Genomic DNA, 19,655 nt, shown 5'->3' on the forward strand with positions numbered 1-19,655 from the left:
CCACTGAGGTGATTACATTATATTTAAGACACAGCTATATTGTCAGATGAAGCAGATTGATTTTATGGCACCAGGTTAAACTTTCGACACTTTTACCGCACTTACAGTTGAAGTCAGAATTATTAGCCCCCCTGAATTATCAGCACCCCTGTTTATTTTTTTCCCCAATTTCTGTTTAACGGAGAGCAGATTTCTTCAACACATTTCTAATCATAATAGTTTTAATAACTCATTTCTAATAACTGATTTATTTTATCTTTGCCATGATGAAAGTAAATAATATTTGACTAGATATTCTTCAAGACATTTCTATACAGCTTAAAGTGACATTTAAAGGCTTAACTAGGTTAATTAGGTTAACTAGGCAGGTTAGGGTAATTGGGCAAGTTATTGTATAATGATGATTTGTTCTGTAGACTTGAGAAGTAATATATAAAAAAATTATATAGCTTAAAGGCGCAAATAATTTTGACCTTAAAATGTTTTTAAAAAAATTGAAAACTGCTTTTGTTCTAGCTCAAATAAAACAAATTAAACTTTCTCCAGAAGAAAAAACATTATCAGACATACTGTGAAAATTTCCTTGCTCTGTTAAACATTATTTGGGAAATATTTAAAAAAGAAAAAACTATTCAAAGGGGGGCTAATAATTCTGACTTGTACATACATTAAAACTAAATAGAGGCCATGGAGGATGGTCTCCGAGTGGCGTTCTCCAAAATTAAATGATAAATAGATTTGGACCTATTAGTATGTGTGTGCCGTTGTGCGCAAGGTTTATTATTTTATAAATTTCACCCTCAAAATTGCGGGTCACGAGTCACTGCCATTGTTTTTTGGGGTGTCACGGGTTGAAAAGTTTGGGAACCCCTGTTTTAAATCTTGTAAATAAAATATTGTATTTACTGTAAAAAAAAATAAAGAGGGTTTTTAAAAACTTTGGGGAAAAAGTTTATTCCTGATTGTGCTAAATATGATTTATTTTATTTTTGGGGTGAAACATGATCTGACATGTTCCTGAGAGGTTTTGTGTAATTCACTAATCTGCATCAGTCTTGTTGCTGTTGCTGTTGTTCAGCAAGTATGTGAATATGTATATATTAAAAGCTCACCAGGACAGTCTTTAATGCTAACAGTCTTGTTTCCTTGGCTGACGTGGTTCTTCACAGTGCAGGTGATTTCTCCTTTAGTTTCCTCTTGAAGCTGAATGTTGCTGTTTTCATCCATCAGTGTATCTCCATTGAGAGTCCAGCTGTAGAGGAGCTGATCCCCCTCAGAGGAGCAGGACACTGACCTCATCTGATTGGAGGAGCAGATGATTGACACTTCCACTGAGCCAACAGGAGCTGGAGGGCGGGACACATGACAGATACTTTCTTCACTCATCATCTAATCAGAGTCTGGAATCAGAGACATTTCTAGACTAAATCTATTTAAAAGATGATAATGTCAGAGAATTAAACATGCAGCACAGGTTAATCATGTCACAACACTGCAGGAAATCTCAGGTTTTTTTAAACAGCTGATAATGTGCATTAGGAGACATGCTCATATTTCTTGGTGCATGAAAATTGCAGATGATCTAGATTTATTGTCAGTACTGTAGTGATTCAGTGATCAGTTCAGTGAGCAGATATCTTCATATATTTAACACTGATCTGCAGGAGTCTGAGATCTCTGGAGAACATGAGATTGTAATAATGAGTCTGATGAGAGATTTACTGACCTTCAACATTCACCTGAAGATCTTGAGATGTTTCTGTGCCGTCAGGATTAAAGAGTAATAATCTGTAATCTCCTGAATCTTCTCTCTTCACAGGGTTTATCATCACAGTCCCATTAATGATTCTCACTTCAGGTCTGTTTATATAAAGTTCACATTCATTTGCAACCTTTGTGTCATTTTTTACTTTACAAACTGCAACATCTGTGTTGTTTATTCTCGTTTTTATGGTCCGGGTATATTTACTGGCGTTCACCATCTGCAGATTAAGTTTGTGTCCAAGAGCTGCATAACAGGGATCTGACTGAGTAAAACTGCAAAACCGCTCCACACCTGAACACACACACACACACACACACACACACACACACACACACACACACACACACACACACACACACACACAGTGAGAGAAAGAGAGACAGATCATTCAGGTTCTAGGTCATTGCTAAGGTGTTGCTAGGTGGTTGCTAGGTATTTTGAGTGTTCTCTAGTTCGTGGCTAGGGTCTTTTAAGTGGTTGATAAGATGTTGCTAGGCAATTGCTATGGTTTTCTGAGTGGTTGCTAAGGCATTGCTAGACAGTTGCTAAGGTTCAGAGTGGTTGCTAGGCGGTTGTTAAAGCGTTGCTAGGGTGTTCTGAGTGGCTACTAAGGCGTTGCTAGGATGTTCCAAATCATTGAAAAGGCGTTGCTTAGGTGTTCTTGGTGGTTGCTAGGGTGTTCTAGGTGGTTACTAAGGTGTTGCTAAGCAGTTGCTAAGGTGTTCTGGGTGGTTGCTAGGCAGTTTTCTAATATAAATTACCATGTTTGTAGCATAAAATAGCATGTTGTTAGTATTGAATATTAATTAGCATGTCACTAGCAGCATGTTTCTAGTATAAACTAGCATGCAGTTAGCATGAATTTAGTATGAATTAGCATGTTTGCTAGTATGATTAGTATGTTTGTTGGTAAGTTTCTAGTATGGATTAGTATATTGTTAGTATGAATTAGCATGTTTGCTATGTCATTAGTATGTTTCTGGTATGGAGCAGTGTATTGTCAGTATGGAATTGTGTGTTGTTAGTCTGTCCAAGTCCAATGTAAAGTCAATGGCAGTTTTTTTTTACAATGGAATTCAATAGGACAGCTGCTAGTGTGCCGTAAGTGTAATGTAATCTAATGTGTATTTATCTAGCACATTTATTGTGTATGGCCGTACACCCAAAGCGCTTCACGGTTATGCGGAGGGTCTCTCCACACCACCACCAGTGTGCAGCATCCACTTGGATGATGCGAAGGCAGCCACAGGACAACGGCGCCAGTGCGCTCACCACACACCAGCTATAGTGGAGTGAAGAGACAGTGATAGAGCCAATTTGGTGGATGCTAGGATGTGGCTAGTAAGTTGAAAGGTCATCAGTGTTTGGCAGACTGGTAGTCTGAGTTAAATGAGCGTAAGCTGAAGTCTGTATGACAGTCTGGTGCAAAGTTATGATTTTCTCAAGCCACCACAATTATGATATACTATTTATATTTTATTTAATTATAATATATAATAATAATTATTATTATTTTACTACTACTACTATCTATTGTGTGTACTGTGTATTTTTTATGTGTTACTTTTTATGTAAGCTCTATAAATGCTTTGGCAATACATTTGTAACATTTGTCATGCCAATAAAGCAACTATTGAATTGAACTAAATTGAATTGACAGAGAGAGAGATCAATCGTTTTACTGCATGCATGGATACCATACACTCATTCATTTTCTTTTCGGCTTAGTCCCTTTATTAATCAGTGGTCGCCACAGTGGAATGAACCGCCTGCATGGATATTTCACATTATAAATTAACATTCATAAACTAAACACCGACATTCATAGAGTTCAGCAGAGAATAAACATTTCATATTGATTATGTGGTATTTCATTTCTATTCTCTTAAAAACGTGACGTTTGTGTATCTGCTCCTACATGATGAGCAGAATTCACAATTTCAATTTATGTCTGCTTGAAACAGAAGAGATGATATTGTCCTGCCTGTTATGAAGCATCGTCAGAGAAGATACACTACAGGTCAAAAGTTTGGGGTCAGTTTTATTTGAAAGAAAATTATTCTGTTCATCAAGGCGGCATTTATTACAGTTTTTCTCAGATGCTAGGACACATTTCTCAAGACTTAGGTCACTTTTGCAAAACTCTTGACACAGTGAGCACAACAGAAGTCTATGTGGGCTAAACTGAGGATCGATTCTCATTGTTTAGGCACAAAATGCATTCAATGACTACAACTCTCAAATTTCAGCAATTCTTTTTTCACTCAGACAGAACAGTGAGAAATCTTTTTACATACAGGACATTTTGCACGTGCTTACATACTGTTTTTAAAACTGTTTAACTTCTGTTTAAAACAACAACATAATGCAAAACTGAAGAAGACAGCAAAATTCAACAGCAATATTTTATTAACATATTTCACATCAAAAAATGCAGTTTAACCAGCCAGATGAGCATTACTATTGTATCTGTGTCAGTGGTTGGTGTGTATACAAATTGTTGTATTTTGGAATTACTTATGCAAAAATAAAAATAAATAAACAACATAAATTATTGAGGAATTCTGCATCATGTCTGATTCATTCAAGTATATTGCAGTTATAAACAATATATATCACAACTACAAACAGAGATGTGTCCTTGTTTTACACAAGAAAACACCATGTACTGCTACATGTTGTTAGTGTTTATTAGCTCATTGTTTTGAGGGTGACAGTGGATGTCAACCTTCGCTAGTGTTCTGGAGGAATGAGTTTATTTGAGAGCTGAATGGAGTGTTTTGGTAGTTGTCGTGCATTTTGAATAAGAAATGAACTGCTTTGTCAAGCTGAAAGTCGGTTAGGAGAATTGTGTGAAGAGTTTTGCAAAACTGACCTAAGTATTGAGAAATGTGTCCTAACGTCTGTAAAAACTGTAAATGTAAAAAAAAAAAGTTAAATTGTTAAATATTTATTCAACTTGTAATTAACTGCTCTTTTATTGTATGTAGTTTTAAATTAAATGATTACTCCAGTCATTATTGCTTTTATTACTATTACCATCAATAATAATAATAATAATAATAATAATAATTAAATGATAATAATAATAATGGCATCATGGTGGCGCATGGAGTAGCACGATCGCCTCACAGCAAGAAGGTTGATGTTTCAAACCTCGGCTGGATAAGTTTTTATTTCTGTGTGGAGTTTGCATGTTCTCCTTGTGTTCGCGTGGGTTTCCTCCGGGTGCTCCTGTTTCCCCCACAAGTCCAAAGACATGGTACAGGTGAATTGGGTAGGCTAAATTGTCCATGGTGTATGTGTGAGAATGAGAGTGTATAAATGTTTCCCAGTGACGAGTGCAGCTGGGCATCCGCTGCGTAAAACATATGCTGGATAAGTTAGCGGTTCATTCTGCTGTGGTGACCCCAGATTAATAAAGGAACTAAGTAGAAAAAAAGAATGAATAAATGAATAATAATTAATTTTAGAGTGATTTCTGAAAGATCATGTGACTCTGGAGTAATGAAGCTGAACATTCATATTTAAATCACTCGAATAAATGATTAAATTAAACGATAAACTACTTTTGAACAGTTATTTTATAGAGCATTAACGTTTCACAATTTTACAATTTGTGCTGTATTTTTGATTAAATAAATGCAGCTTTTCCGAACAGAAGAAGCTTAATTTAAAACATTTAAAAATCCTACTGACCCCAAACTTTTGACTGGTAGTGTATGTCATGAAAGATAGGTTAAGGACATTAAAGATGGTGTAGACAATAATTTATTTAAAAACAACAACAACAACAACAACAACAATGCAATATTGCAAAGAAATAAGATCTGTCAGTTTTGATTTCAGGTGGTTCATTCCGCTGTGGCGACCCCAGATAAATAAAGGGACTGAGCCGAAAAGAAAATGAATGAATGAAGTTTTGATTTCAGAACTTACATAAGCAAACTACTGAAACAAAAACTAAAATCTAAAATTGAGCACTTAAAAAGAAACATGTTTGCTTGCAATCATCAAAAAAGATAACGACAAAGAGCTGAAGATGGAGGTAAAATTAAAATACAAAATTTTCAAGATGAAAAAAAAATGCATTTGCAGCATAAAAAATAAATAATTTTTAAAAAGCCTCTATAATTCGCACAGTTTTGAAGACATGATCATTAGATTACAGCAGACTGTTAATGTAACACTACAGCACAGATGTTTGTATTGTCTCCACTCTTCAATGCTAATGTAAGTGATCAGAGCATGAGTTTGAGCTGAAGGTGGACTCACATGCAGCAGTTTGCAGTATCAGCAGCAGCAGCCCAAACACCAGCATGATCTTCCTCAACTCCAACATCCACAAGAGAAGACTTTCAGATCAGCTCATGAGCATGGGTGAGAGTGTGTGTGTTCGGATCTCAGACAGAGAGACTCACACTGACACATGAGGAAACATCTGAGCATTTCACCAACAGAAGAGGAAGTTTCCTCATACGTGGAACGGCAGACGCTGTGGGTTCACAACTAAACAAATAAACATGGAACAGTAAGCAATAATTTCAGTCGTATTTTCTAAAAAGCACAAAGGTTTTATTAAACACCATATTAAGCAGGAGGGATAAAACTACAAATTATGCAAATATCTGCATATGCTCTATATATAAACACAACTTAATATTGTTACATTTAGACTGATACACAGCTTCTCTACAGCATTATACACCATTATATGTATATTATATACTTATACATACTTATTTCATTTGCACATAATACTCTGGTTTGCACTTCGTCATTTTGCACTAACACTTATTAACTTCCACTAGACTTCTTGTTTGTTGTATTTGCATCATGTGTGGTAGATTGGTCAGTGTTGCAACATTTGATTTCTTGTAACACTGTCAGCTTGACCAATCAGAAACAATCTGGGATGGTGTTAATTTAAAACAACACACACTTTTGAGCTTACAGGAGTAGTGGCGTGTGTCTGAAAACAAAATCGTGGATTTTATCTTTAAAACAACTGACATTTTATATAAATATAAGTTTGCATATCTGTTTATATTTTAACATGCATTATAAAGAAGATATGTTTCTTTGACTTGCATACATTTCTGTGCATTAATGGCCTTCATGCTGACTTTAAACACACATGCTAACAGAATAAGCCTGTTTATGTTCATTTAATATTTATTTTGCATCTTTAGGAGGTGGATGTGTAAGACTGACAGCAGTATCCTTGCTGAAATGTGTCAATTGTGTTTGTTGTTAATTCTAGGCCTACAAAGTTTGCAGTGGCGGACATACATTTGGCACAGCTGTGATATAGATATATTACATATACACAGAGTAATGCGTTATAAAGACTTTGTCATTTGTTAAGGTAAAAGTTCCAAAGAAACACACACACACACACACACACACACACACACACACTCTCTTGAGTAGGTGGTCAGAGAATAAAATGCTGGTTCTGACCTTCAGGCTGTCTGGACTCGATCTTCAGTTTCCTGCAGGTGAGACTCATGAAGAGACATGTGGAGTTTTGTGCAGAGCGACATCTGCAGGACGAACAGACAACTACAGCTACTAATTCTGCATAACTTCATGGCTTAGAAAGTTTAATTACAGCTGATTTGAACTGCATCTTTAAATTATGTAAATTAATTAAAGTAGTACAACAGAACGTTTGGATTGAATTTATTTACAATTTTAAGGCAAGTGTACTATAAGTAACTGAAAATGGCTTAAATATAATCCCTTTACTTTTTCAGCAGATTGTAATTTAATTATATTAACTTTTTTTTTGTTTTAGTTTTCCCCTCATCATTTTGTGATGTTTTATAAACAAATTATAACCTAAAATGGCATGCCTCGATAGTAGGATATATGCAGAAAGACTTTTATTGTTCAGTAACCCTGTAGAGTGCTATTGGTGAACTCTGTACCGTTACTAAATCTCCATATTTAAGGTCTGTTTTCTGTTTATGTCTGATTGATATATTATATAAATTGGGTCTCAGAATGTACACAAAGCACTGCATTAAATTACATTTTTCCACGCATGTCTTTAAAATATGAAAATTTATTTTACTCCAGTATTTTTAATGGAGTTTTGCACTAGCCTGCTGATCTTGATGGCGAGTGTTCGCAAACGGCTTTTCATCTCTTTTTTATGCCTGAACAACTAAACTAATTCTCAAATCTATTTAACTGTTTGCATTTTAATCACATTACAACATTGATGCTGTAAGAGAAACAGTAAAAAAATTGAAAAACGTCACATTAACCGTTCATAGGAAGTGTATCAGTATGGGGAAAACACTAGCCGTACATATACCACATGTCCAGTCATTATAGCAGCAATCACAATATTATCCAATCAGTGCAAGGGAGAATGACTTAAACACACCCTACCCTTACTATCGCTCAACTTTCACATTATCAGTCGAACTGTCAGGCCATATTTTTCTTAATAAACCTTACTTTCAACTTTTTCTGTCTTTTTTGAAAACATCTAATATTGGACCGTCCTTTTTTAAATCAAATGATTACCTAGCTTTTATTTATTTATTTATTTATTTATTTATTTATTTATTTATTCATTCATTCATTCATTTTCTTTTTGGCTTGGTCTCCTTGTTAATCCGGGGTCGCCACAGCGGAATGAACCGCCAACTTATCCAGCACATTTTTTTTTACACAGCGGATGCCCTTCCAGCCACAACCTTCGGGAAGCATCCACACCCACTGTGAGGCAACAGCACTCCTTACTGCGTCACTGCGTTGCCTTTATTTATTTATTTATTTACTTATTATTATTATTATTATTATTTTGCTGTTTTTGATATTATATTCTGCAGTATGTGTTTAAATTGCTTCTGTTGATTTAATGCCCTCTTATCAGTTCCAAGAAATCATACTAAACATTCAGACTTCTTTCTACTGTATGAATGACTTCAGAATCCCATGCAGCCTAGAAAACTATTGTGGAGACAGTTATTAAAAATGCACACGCTACACACTGATAGAGCGAGCAGCTTAAATGTGCAGCATGTCATTTTCACCGCTATAGAGAATGTGTATTCATAACAAACAATGCCATAATATAGATAATGTAATAATTTAGATAATGTTATGTCATAAGTAGATACGTCAGCAAAATATATAACACTGCTAAAGAGGTTTAATGAAAAAAGTGTTTAATTCAGAAGCAAAATATCAAGTTAAAACATGAATATGCTGAAACACAGTAGAACTTTATGAAATATGTTGTGTGTGTCTCATGTCACTAAATCAGTGTTTCCACCATTGAAAAAACACCAATAAAAGAGCTGTCACATAAAATCTTACATTTACCTAGGGAAACGACGCTCTTTATCCTCAGAAACTGCTTAAATGTTGTTTTTTGAAATGACTCAGCATGAGAAAATAAGCATGTGGTGTGAGATCAGAAACCAAACACATGTTCTGCAACACTTGGTTTACTATGGCATGAGAATCCTCATCATGTACAGTGTTGTATGAGTTAGTAGCCCTGTATTTAAAAAATAAACCACATGGGTTATTCTATGCAGAAGACCATGACAAAACCCAAAGTATAATCCACATATGAAAGAAAAATGTATGTATTTAGATGATAATATAAAGGCTACAACTCTCTGCAGCTTTAAATACGTCCAAAGAATTTACAAAATTGAAACAAAGAAACTTGGAAAATGCTTCTGTTTGACCAAACTCTTTTTGAGATCTTAACATTTACAAATAAAACAAATATTGTGTGATTAATGTGTGGTTTCTGTGAATTAAATGGATAGTTCACTTTCCATCATTACTCTTTACTTGTTTTAAATCTGTTTGAGTTTCTTTATTTTGATAAACACAAAAGAGGATATTTTGAAGAATGTTGTAAACCAGGGGTGTCAAACTCAATTCCTGGAGGGCCGAAGCCCTGCACAGTTTAGTTCCAACCCTGCTCCAACACACTTACCTGTAGGTTTCAAACAAGCCTGAAGGACTCAATTAGTTTGATCAGGTGTGTTTAATTAGGGTTGGAACTAAACTGTGCAGAGCTGCGGCCCTTTTGGAACTGAGTTTGACACCTGTGTTGTAAACCATTGACTTCCATAGTATTTGTTTTTCCTCAAATAGTTACATTTTTTTAACATTTATCAAAATATCTTCAACAGAAGAAAGAAACTCATAAATGTTTGGAAACACCTGAGGGAGAGTACACTGTAAAAAATAAATCCGTAAAACTTACGGTAAAAAAACGGCAGCTGTGGTTGCCAGTACTTTACCGTTAAAAACACGGTACGAACCGTAAAAGTAATTTTTCATTTTTACGGTAAATTACCGTTTTTTATTTATTTATAGAGGTAAAATGTCTGTATTTTGAATGATCAACATCTACACATCTTTTGTTACACAGTTAGACACGTTAGCACACCCACATGCAGGTGGTGATGAGAGTTACATAATGAGCCAAAGCTCATCACAATCACCTTTTCCCACAAGCAGAAAAGTGTATCAGAATATAGAAGGTGCTCAGTGTCATTCACACAGCTTCTAAACACCAGTTTGGTAACACGCATAAAATTAAAGTCATGAAATAAACATTGTTTATCAACATTAGATGTAACATAAATCTCTAATGTACATAACTGATGGGGAAACAACTAAAAAGATCCATATTAATGTCAACCAAATGCATAAACAGTGATGTGCCATGCAGGGAATTCTGGGAAAGTCAATTTACAGTTATCCGCCATATATATTAAGATAACATACCGTTAACCAGGTTACGGATTTGTACTGTAGCATTTTTACAGTTTTTTACTGTTGAAATCACGGCCATTTTTTACAGTGTAAATAGTGAGTAAAAGTCAATTTGTGGGTGAACTTTCCCTTTAAAATGAATATCAATTGTATTATACATTTTAATTAAGAACAAATGACTTTTTATTTTAAATATTGATAATTACATCTAACTAAATTTCATCATAAATTAAACAGACTTAATTTTACAATTCTTAAATAATGCTCTGTTTAGCGATAATCTAAAATGACCAAAAAAAGTTAAGATAAATGCACAAACAGCTAAAAGTATTCATTCATTCATTCATTCATTTTTCTTTGGCTTAGCCTCTTATTTATCAGGGGTTGCCACAGCTGAATGAAGCGACTACTATTCCAGCATATGTTTTACGCAGCGAATGCAAGTCCAGCTGCAACCCAGTACTGGGAAACACCCATACACACCCATTCACTCACACACACACACACACACACACACACACACACACACACACACACACACACACACACACACACACACACGCACACACACACACACACACACACTCATACACTATGGCCAATTTAGTTTATTCAATTCACCTATAGCACATGTGTTTCGCCAACACAGGGAGTACATGCAAACTCCACACAGAAATACCACCTAGCCCAGCGGGGACTTGAACCAGTGATCTTTTTGCTGTGTCGCCCCTAGCTAAAAATATTACACTGCAAATGCAAGAAGAAAACGGCAAAACACCAGACATCTCAAAACTCAAAAAAAGTTAAAGACCAAGAGGAAAATTTTGAACAGTTTAATTACCACAAACAATGAGAAATCAATTAAAACCACCAGAATAAAGTAAAATAGAAAAAAAATAAACTCTGTATCCAGGTGAAACTCTTGAACATCATGAAATTTAATACAGATGTGATGGGATCTGCTCTGTGTTCTTCTCTAAATCTCCTCATCATCAGGTTTTGATCTTCTTTCTTTCCTAAAAGCATCACATCATCATCATCATCTTCACACTTTATATGCATGTTAAATCAATAACGCTGATCATAATCGTCTCTCACCTGACTTGTGTGTGGATGTAGATGTGAAATCCTCCTAACAGAGCGAACAGAGTCATCAAATAAATGACCAACATAGAGCTGTGAGACACTGAACACAGAAGACAACAATTAAACACTAAACTAAATCTGTCCATCAGGATTCCTGTATTGCTCTGTTAAACTCATACCCCAGTTTGATGTTGTTAGACTGCTGCCGGTCACTGTAAAGGTCAAACTAGAGGTTAAACTAGAGATCACAGCATCAAATAAATAAATAAAACTACGTTTGACTATATGTGGGAAAAAGATATTTTTTTAAAAATGAACTTAGATGCAATTAGATAACGTCAATAAAATGGGTTGGATTAAAATTGCAGAACTGCTCCACACCTGAACAACACAAACACACACACACACACACACACACACACACACACACACACACACACACACACACACACACACACACACACACACACAGTTTGATTTTTGTTTAATTACGAATTCAAATGTGTTTGTGAGCTCACGTTCCACTGCCGTTTGTCATTGCTATGGCCACCATCAGCTGTTCCTACACAAGCTTTTCAGCTTTTGCCACTGTGTAGATTAATACTGAATGTGTGTCAATGTTACAACCCAAGCTCATTCTTGAAATGTAGCCCGCGGACGTTTCTGGAGACCGCGATTTACGTGGCCAGAGGTACGTACGGACGCGTTTAGTTTTTTTTCGAGCAAACGTTGCGGGGCGGTGTGGCGCCGCTCTGCTCCTCCTCTTCGCGCTCGCCGGCCGACGGCTCGCCTCTGAGTGGAGGGCTTTCCCGATGCAACCAGTTTGTCCGCTTAGCTCACAGAGTTGCGTCAGCGGAGCGGAGGCCCCGGCGGAGGAGGAGCCGGCCGCAGGGGACAACGACCAGGATCGAGTCCGGGGAACAGCGGTTCCAGAAATCAGGTAAGACGAAAAACAGAATCCGAAAAATAAGGGCGAGAACCTGGCGGGATCCAAAAACGCGGTCAAAGACGAGGGCTTTTGCTTTTTTTTTCTTTTCTGGACGGCTTTTGCAAACCGTCGCTCGGGTTTAGGGAAGGAGGAGGAAGAGGAGGGCGGCCGGGTCGGCCGATCTGGCGGCTTTTCGCGCGAGAACAGCGCTGGTGCGAACGGCGCACGCTCCCGAGAGGCACCCGAGACGCGAAAAAGCGTGCACAGCGGCCTCTTGCGGATCCACGAAAACAAAAAACGCTCGAATACGTACCTCCCGGGACGTATCTCGCGGTCTGCAGAAACGTCCGCAGGCCTACGTTTCCACAATGAGCCCGGGCTGCATTGTTAAGAGCAGAGTATATGCTGGTGTTTAACTGCATTGCTTTAATGCACTCCAGCATTGGGCTCACACATACACTCTGCACTCTGACTACTTCAACAAAGCTGATAAGCCGTGGTGGACGATTCTCTCTGTCTCATGCTGAACGCAGTCGACCACTCGCAACAGACAGGGTCATCAGACCCATCAGCGTAGACTAGCATGGTGCTCAGGAGGGGTTTGGAAACAAATAAATCGCTGAACAAATCACAACGGAGTTGTCTGGATAATTAGGTAAAAATAAATGCATATTATAAGACAATGAAAGTGTTTTTAGACCTTGTATGCAGATCAGTCTGTTGTTGGAGACCCCAAAACCAAAATGTGACCTTTTATAATGCATAATAGGGGCTCTTTAAACATATCGGCCCTCTTTCTGTTGTGAATTCTCACTGAAAGTCCCCTTCACAAATAATCATTACTCATGTTGGAAATTCCTGTTTTTTTTTTTGGTATAAAAATGAACGTATTTACACTGCAAATGTTGTTTATGGTTAAATTTGCAATCATATATATTAAGTGACAGAACTGGTGTCATATTTAGCAACTTGCCGTGTTTTAGTTTATAAAACTTATAAATCTCATATGCAAATTAGTTGAATAAATGAGCTTAACATGCACAAATTACAAGGACGCAATCACTGACTGTACAACTTTGGTCATTTAATTCTAATGGTGTAATTTTATATTATATTTCCAATATTTAATTCTAAGATCCTTTTAATGTTTTTTTTTTCATTACATTATTAAATTACACTTTCAAGCATGAATGCAGTATGCAATTACAGACATAAGGATGAAAATGTGTCATTTCAAATAACTGAAATTATAAAAAATTATAAACAAAAACACTTTTATAATTGTTTAATTGTTTAAATCTCTTCTTGATTGTCTTTAAGCTAAATATGATTTATTTTAATTTTTGGGGTGAAATGTGATCTGACATGTTCCTGACAGGATTTGTGTAATTCACTTATTTGCACTTATTTCTTGTTGCTGTTGTTCAGCAAGTATGTGAATATTTAGTTTTTAAAAGCTCACCAGGACAGTCTTCAATGCTAACAGTCGTGTTTCCTTGGCTGACGTGGTTCTTCACAGTGCAGGTGATTTCTACTTTAGTTTCCTCTTGAAGCTGAATGCTGCTGTTTCCATCCATCAGTGTATCTCCATTGAGAGTCCAGCTGTAGAGGAGCTGATCCCCCTCAGAAGAGCAGGACACTGACCTCATCTGATTGGAGGAGTAGAAGATGGACACTTTCACTGAGCCAACAGGAGCTGGAGGGCGGGACACATGACAGATACTTTCTTCACTCATCATCTAATCAGAGTCTGGAATCAGAGACATTTCTAGACTAAATGTATTTAAAAGATGATAATGTCAGAGAATTAATCATGCAGCACAAGTTAATCATGTTACATCACTGCAGGAAATTGCTTTTTTTAAACAGCTGGCAATGTCTATTAGGAGAAATGCTCATATTTTAATCTGAAAACTGTCTTGGTGCATGAAAATTGTAGATGATCTAGATTTATTGTCAGTGCTGAAGTGATTCAGTGATCAGTTTAGTGCGCAGATCTCTTCATATATTTAACACTGATCTGCAGGAGTGGGAGATCTTTAGAGAACATGAGACTGTAATATTGAGTCTGATGAGAGATTTACTGACCTTCAACATTCACCTGAAGATATTGAGATGTTTCTGTGCCGTCAGGATTATTGAGTTCTAATCTGTAATTTCCTGAATCTTCTCTCTTCACAGAGTTTATCATCAGAGTCCCATTAATGATTCTCACTTCAGGTCTGTTTATATAAAGATCACATCCATTTGCTCTCTTTGTGTCATTTCTTACTCCACAAACTGGAACATTTGTGTTGTTTATTCTCTTTTTAATGGTCAGTTTATATTTACTGGCGTTCACCATCTGCAGATTGAGTTTGTGTCCCAGAGCTGCATAACAGGGATCTGACTGAGAAAAACTGCAGAACCACTCCACACCTGAACAACACACACACACACACACACACACACACACACACACACACACACACACACACACACACACACACACACACACACACACACACACACACACACACACAGTTTATTCTGATCTATTTTTATTGATTTTTGGGAATAACATGATATATTAAATAATACTAGAAAAGTAAAGTTCGTAGACAAACTTCATGGTGTCTTGAGAAAGTCTAGTCTGAAAGTTTAAACTAGCTATAAAAATTAAATAATTGAAGTAGATTTTAAGTTTGAAACAGTTGGTGTAGATAGATAAGAACATTTAGGTTAGCAGGTTTCGAGTATGGATTGGCATGTTTCTTGCTACGCGGTTGCTAGGGTGTTAGTCATTGCTAAGATGTTGCTAGGTGGTTGCTAGGGTGTTCTAAGTGGTTACTTGGTGGTTACTAAGGTGTAGCTAGGGTGTTTAAAGTGGTTTCTAGGTCGATTACTGAGCGGTTGTTAAGGCATTGCTAGACGGTTGCTAAGGGGTTCTGAGTGTTTGCTAAGGCATTGCTAGGCAGTTGCCAAGGTGTTCTGAGTGGTTGCTAAGGTGTTGCTAGGCAGTTGCTAAGGCATTGCTAGGTGGTTGCTAGGGTGTTTTGAGTGGTTGCTAAGGTGCTGCTAGGGTGTGTTAGCAGGTCACTAGGGTGTTGCTAGGGTGTTGCTAGGGTGCTCTGAGTGGTTGCTAAGGCATTGCTAGTCAGTTGCTAAGATGTTCTGAATGGCTGCTAGGTGGTTATTAAGGTGTTGCTTGGTGGTTGATAGGGAATTTTGAGTGTTTGCTAGGCCGTGGCTAAGGTCTTCTGAGTGGTTAATAAGGTGTTGCTAGGCAGTTACTATGGTGTTGTGAGTGTTTGCTAAGGCATTGCAAGGCAGTTGCTAAGGTGTTCTGAGTGGTTGCTAGGCAGTGGCTAGGGTCTTCTGAGTGGTTGATAAGGTGTTGCTAGGCAGTTACTATGGTGTTCTGAGTGGTTGCTAAGGCATTGCAAGGCAATTGCTAAGGTGTTCTGAGTGGTTGCTAGGCCGTGGCTAGGGTCTTCTGAGTGGTTGATTAGGTGTTGCTAGGCAGTTACTATAGTGTTCTGAGTGGTTTCTAAGTCATTGCAAGGCAGTTGCTAAGGTGTTCTGAGTGGTTGCTAGGCGGTTGCTTAGGCGTGGCAAGGGTGTTCTGAGTGGCTACTAAGGCGTTGCTAGGTGGTTGCAAGGGTGTTCTAAGTAATTGCTAAGGCATTGCTAGAACATTGCTAAGGTGTTTTGGGTGGTTGATAGGGTGTTTTAGGTGGTTACTAAGGTGTTGTTAGGTGGTTGCTAAGGTGTTCGGAGTGGTTGCTAGGCAGGTTTTTTTTTACATAAATTACCATGTTTCTAGCAGAAATTAGCATGTTATCATTGAAAATGAATTAGAATGTTACTTGCATGTCTCTAGTATAAACTAGGATGCCATTAGCATGAAAAAAATATAAATTAGCATGTTGCTAGCATGTCATTATGAATTGTCAGGTCTATGAATTGCCAGAAGTCTATGGAACAGTTGCTAGGGTGGCGTAAGTGGTTGCTAGGGTGTGGCTAGTAAGTTGAAAGGTCATCAGTGTTTGACAGATTGGTAGTCTGAGTTAAATGAGCGTAACCTTAAGTCTGTATGACAGTCTGGCGCAAATGTATAATTTTTTCAAGCCACCATAAATATGATATATTAAATAATATTATGTATTATTTATATTTTATTTAATTATTATTATTTATTTATGTATTTATTTATTTTAATTATTATTATTTTATTTGTTTTTACTACTACTACTATCTATTGTGTGTACTATGTTTTATTATTCTATATGTGTGTTACTTTTTATGTAAACTCTATAAATGCTTTGGCAAAACATTTGTAACATTTGTCATGCCAATAAAGCAACTATTTAATTGAATTGAATTGAATCGAGAGAGAGAGAGAAATATCAAGATAACATCAACACACACACTAATACAAGTATAAATATCTGTCATTATGATCAAACACTCAGAATCACTACTAAACGAACATTTCAGACTCCTGATCTGAACTAACATTTCTGATCTCAGTTAATCAAAAAATTAATTTATCATGATGAACGGCCATTTGTTAAAGTCATTTGTGTGTCCCCTGATCAAGAGGATGCAAAACATAATCATATCATTATTATCATATTATGACTGAATTCACACAGTTTAACGTCGGCATATACTGTAATAATAAACAATATAATAAAGATAGTAAGAAAACATATTTTTATTCTTGTGAAGTATCAGAAAAGAGATGTTCTGAACACAGAGGGTCAATCATTTTGATTAAACAATACAAGGACAAATTAAAACTGGATTTGCACAATCTTTAACAATAATTGCTCAATGGAAATCAGAACTGTTTGAAATGGAGAGTAATAAATAAATAAATAAATAAATGTGAATTTATCAAATAATAATAATAATCACATTTGCATGAGAAAACTAAAACATATGAATACTTAACTGGTGATTTCACAAATTTACACTACTTCTTATTTAAGTTTTTTATTGATTTATGTATTTCTTACTTTTTAAAAACCTGTTTTTACTTTCAGACAGGACACTGTTTCCTAAAAACAACCAGACATTCTCTCACATATCAACACCCCACTAATACACAGTCTTGACTAACCCTAAAGCATGATTATTAGACCTCTGCATGATGCTCTTAATCTAACACTACAGCACAGATGTTGTTATATTGCTAATGTAAGAGCTCAGAGCATGAGTTTGAGCTGAAGGGGGACTCACATGCAGCAGTTTGCAGTATCAGCAGCAGCAGCCCAAACACCAGCATGATCTTCCGCAACTCAAGCATCCACAAGAAAAAAATTTCAGTGTGTGTGTGTGTGTGGGTGTTCTGCTCTCTGACAGAGAGACTCACACTGACACATGAGGAAACATCTGAGCATTTCACACTTCACCATCTGAGTTTCCTCATACGGGGAACTGCAGACGCTGTGGGTTCACAGTTTTACTTGAAACAAAGTATTCAAACTTGATCATTTTTTTTCTTTTCTGGCTAAAATATTATTTTAATCTTTTTTGTATATATATATAAAAACACTTAAATTTTTTTATATATATAACACAGCAAACTCATTTGTAAGAGTGAAAATAAGCTACTGTATGCCTATTGAAGTGGGGCAAAGTTACACTGTTAGCTCCATGAACTCAGCAGGAACTTTTGCCATTTATAACCAACTATTTAAAAAAAAAAAAAAAAACTCAGACAATGCAAACTTAAGCACACTTTATAGCAGTAATTTAACTTGTTTTTCATATAAAATGCGACTTAAATGTCCTTCTTTAATTAAGATCTACTCTAGTGAAAAACAAATACGCTACTGTAAGGATTCTTCAAGCCAGACTCATTCTCAGTATAGGCCTGCTTCAAATATATTAATCATTAGTTCACTTTGCAAATTAATCTTCATTAGAAATAACTACATTTGTGCCAGTTTTATTTTAATTATAATTATAGTAACTCATCATAACCTTTAGTGTACTTGATGTGGTTTTATATAATTATTTATTTATACTCAGCATATTTTGAGTATACAGATATGGCTACTGAGAATGCACAAAAATTATTTCACAAACACACAGAGAGCTCTGACACCAAGTTAACTAATGGTAGATAAGATAAGTTGGCTGTCTAACACAGTGAAACCAAATCACATCTGCATATAAGTCAGAATTATTAGACCTTTTTCTTTTTTAAATATTTCCCAAATGATGTTTTACAGAGCAAGACAATTTTCACAGTATGTCTGATAATATTTTTTCTTCTGGAGAAAGTCTTATTTGTTTTATTTCGGCTAGAATAAAAGCAGTTTAGATTTTTTTAAAAGCCATTTTAAGAACAAAATTATTAGCCCCTTTAAGCAAATTTGTTTCCGATAGTCTACAGAACAAACCACTGTTATACAGTAACTTGTCTAATTACCCTAACCTGCCTAGTTGACCTAATTAATATAGTTAAGCCTTTAAATGTCACTTTAAGCTGTATAGAAGTGCTAATAATTCTGACTTTAACTGTACATGGGCTTATTAAAAGATCATATTATCATCATTATTAGCGTTTCATTTATTGCCATTTCTACTTAAAACAGTGGTGCAGTCATAACCTTGCAGAGCAGCTAAGCTGGCTTTCTAACACAGAGGGACCCAATCCTGTTATCTGCATATACATGGGATTATTACAATGTCAGAAAAGGGTTTCATGCATGTAGTCCCATTTTTTTGACGGAATCAGCATGCAGTTATGTTATCTGCGTATACTTGAATTATTACGTTTACTATTAAAGTTTGTATTAGTACATTAAACACATGATGTAATAACTAATACTGAACTACAGTATAGCGTGATGCTTCTGCCTATAATGACAACAAAAATGCCCAAACATGAAGAGGAAATATAAGAGTAACAGCCAGAGAAGACACTGAACAATTTCTTGACAATCCTAAATTTGGCCTGTCAGTGAAAATTTTAAATAGTCCAGACATAAATTAGTCTGTTTTTGGAGTATTATTAGTATTAAACTTCCCAAATTCAATCTTGTTTTAGTCAAGCCATCCACAGTATGTTTAGACATCTAATTGATGTTTAATAAAATAAACAAACAAAAAAAAAAA

The 19,655-nt window shown here is 36.1% G+C and overlaps 1 protein-coding gene and 2 long non-coding RNA genes across 3 annotated transcripts in view; all 3 read right to left on the bottom strand.

Annotated features, from left to right (window-relative positions):
• The window catches only part of LOC110440201 (uncharacterized), a 42,430-nt gene that overhangs the window by 8,766 nt on the left and 14,009 nt on the right, over positions 1–19,655 (bottom strand). Inside the window, exons 11-16 of the mRNA XM_087280953.1 lie at positions 14,631–14,960; positions 14,005–14,238; positions 6,187–6,260; positions 6,041–6,125; positions 1,727–2,056; positions 1,113–1,346 (exon numbers count right to left, since the gene is read on the bottom strand). Of these exons, the coding sequence (XP_087137079.1) occupies positions 1,113–1,346; positions 1,727–2,056; positions 6,041–6,125; positions 6,187–6,260; positions 14,005–14,238; positions 14,631–14,960 (1,287 nt within the window). The remainder of the gene's footprint in view (positions 1–1,112; positions 1,347–1,726; positions 2,057–6,040; positions 6,126–6,186; positions 6,261–14,004; positions 14,239–14,630; positions 14,961–19,655) is intronic.
• On the bottom strand, positions 8,597–11,070 carry LOC147840759 (uncharacterized). The gene is made up of 3 exons (XR_015507157.1): positions 10,615–11,070; positions 9,866–9,970; positions 8,597–9,677 (listed from the first exon to the last, which is right to left on the bottom strand). It is a non-coding gene; the product is annotated as an uncharacterized LOC147840759 (long non-coding RNA).
• Positions 11,494–11,841, bottom strand: LOC147840760 (uncharacterized). The gene is made up of 3 exons (XR_015507137.1): positions 11,794–11,841; positions 11,627–11,714; positions 11,494–11,544 (listed from the first exon to the last, which is right to left on the bottom strand). It is a non-coding gene; the product is annotated as an uncharacterized LOC147840760 (long non-coding RNA).

The sequence above is a fragment of the Danio rerio genome, chromosome 14 (assembly GCF_052040795.2).
Source record: "Danio rerio strain M-AB ecotype USA chromosome 14, GRCz13ab, whole genome shotgun sequence".
NCBI classification, from domain to species: domain Eukaryota; kingdom Metazoa; phylum Chordata; class Actinopteri; order Cypriniformes; family Danionidae; genus Danio; species Danio rerio.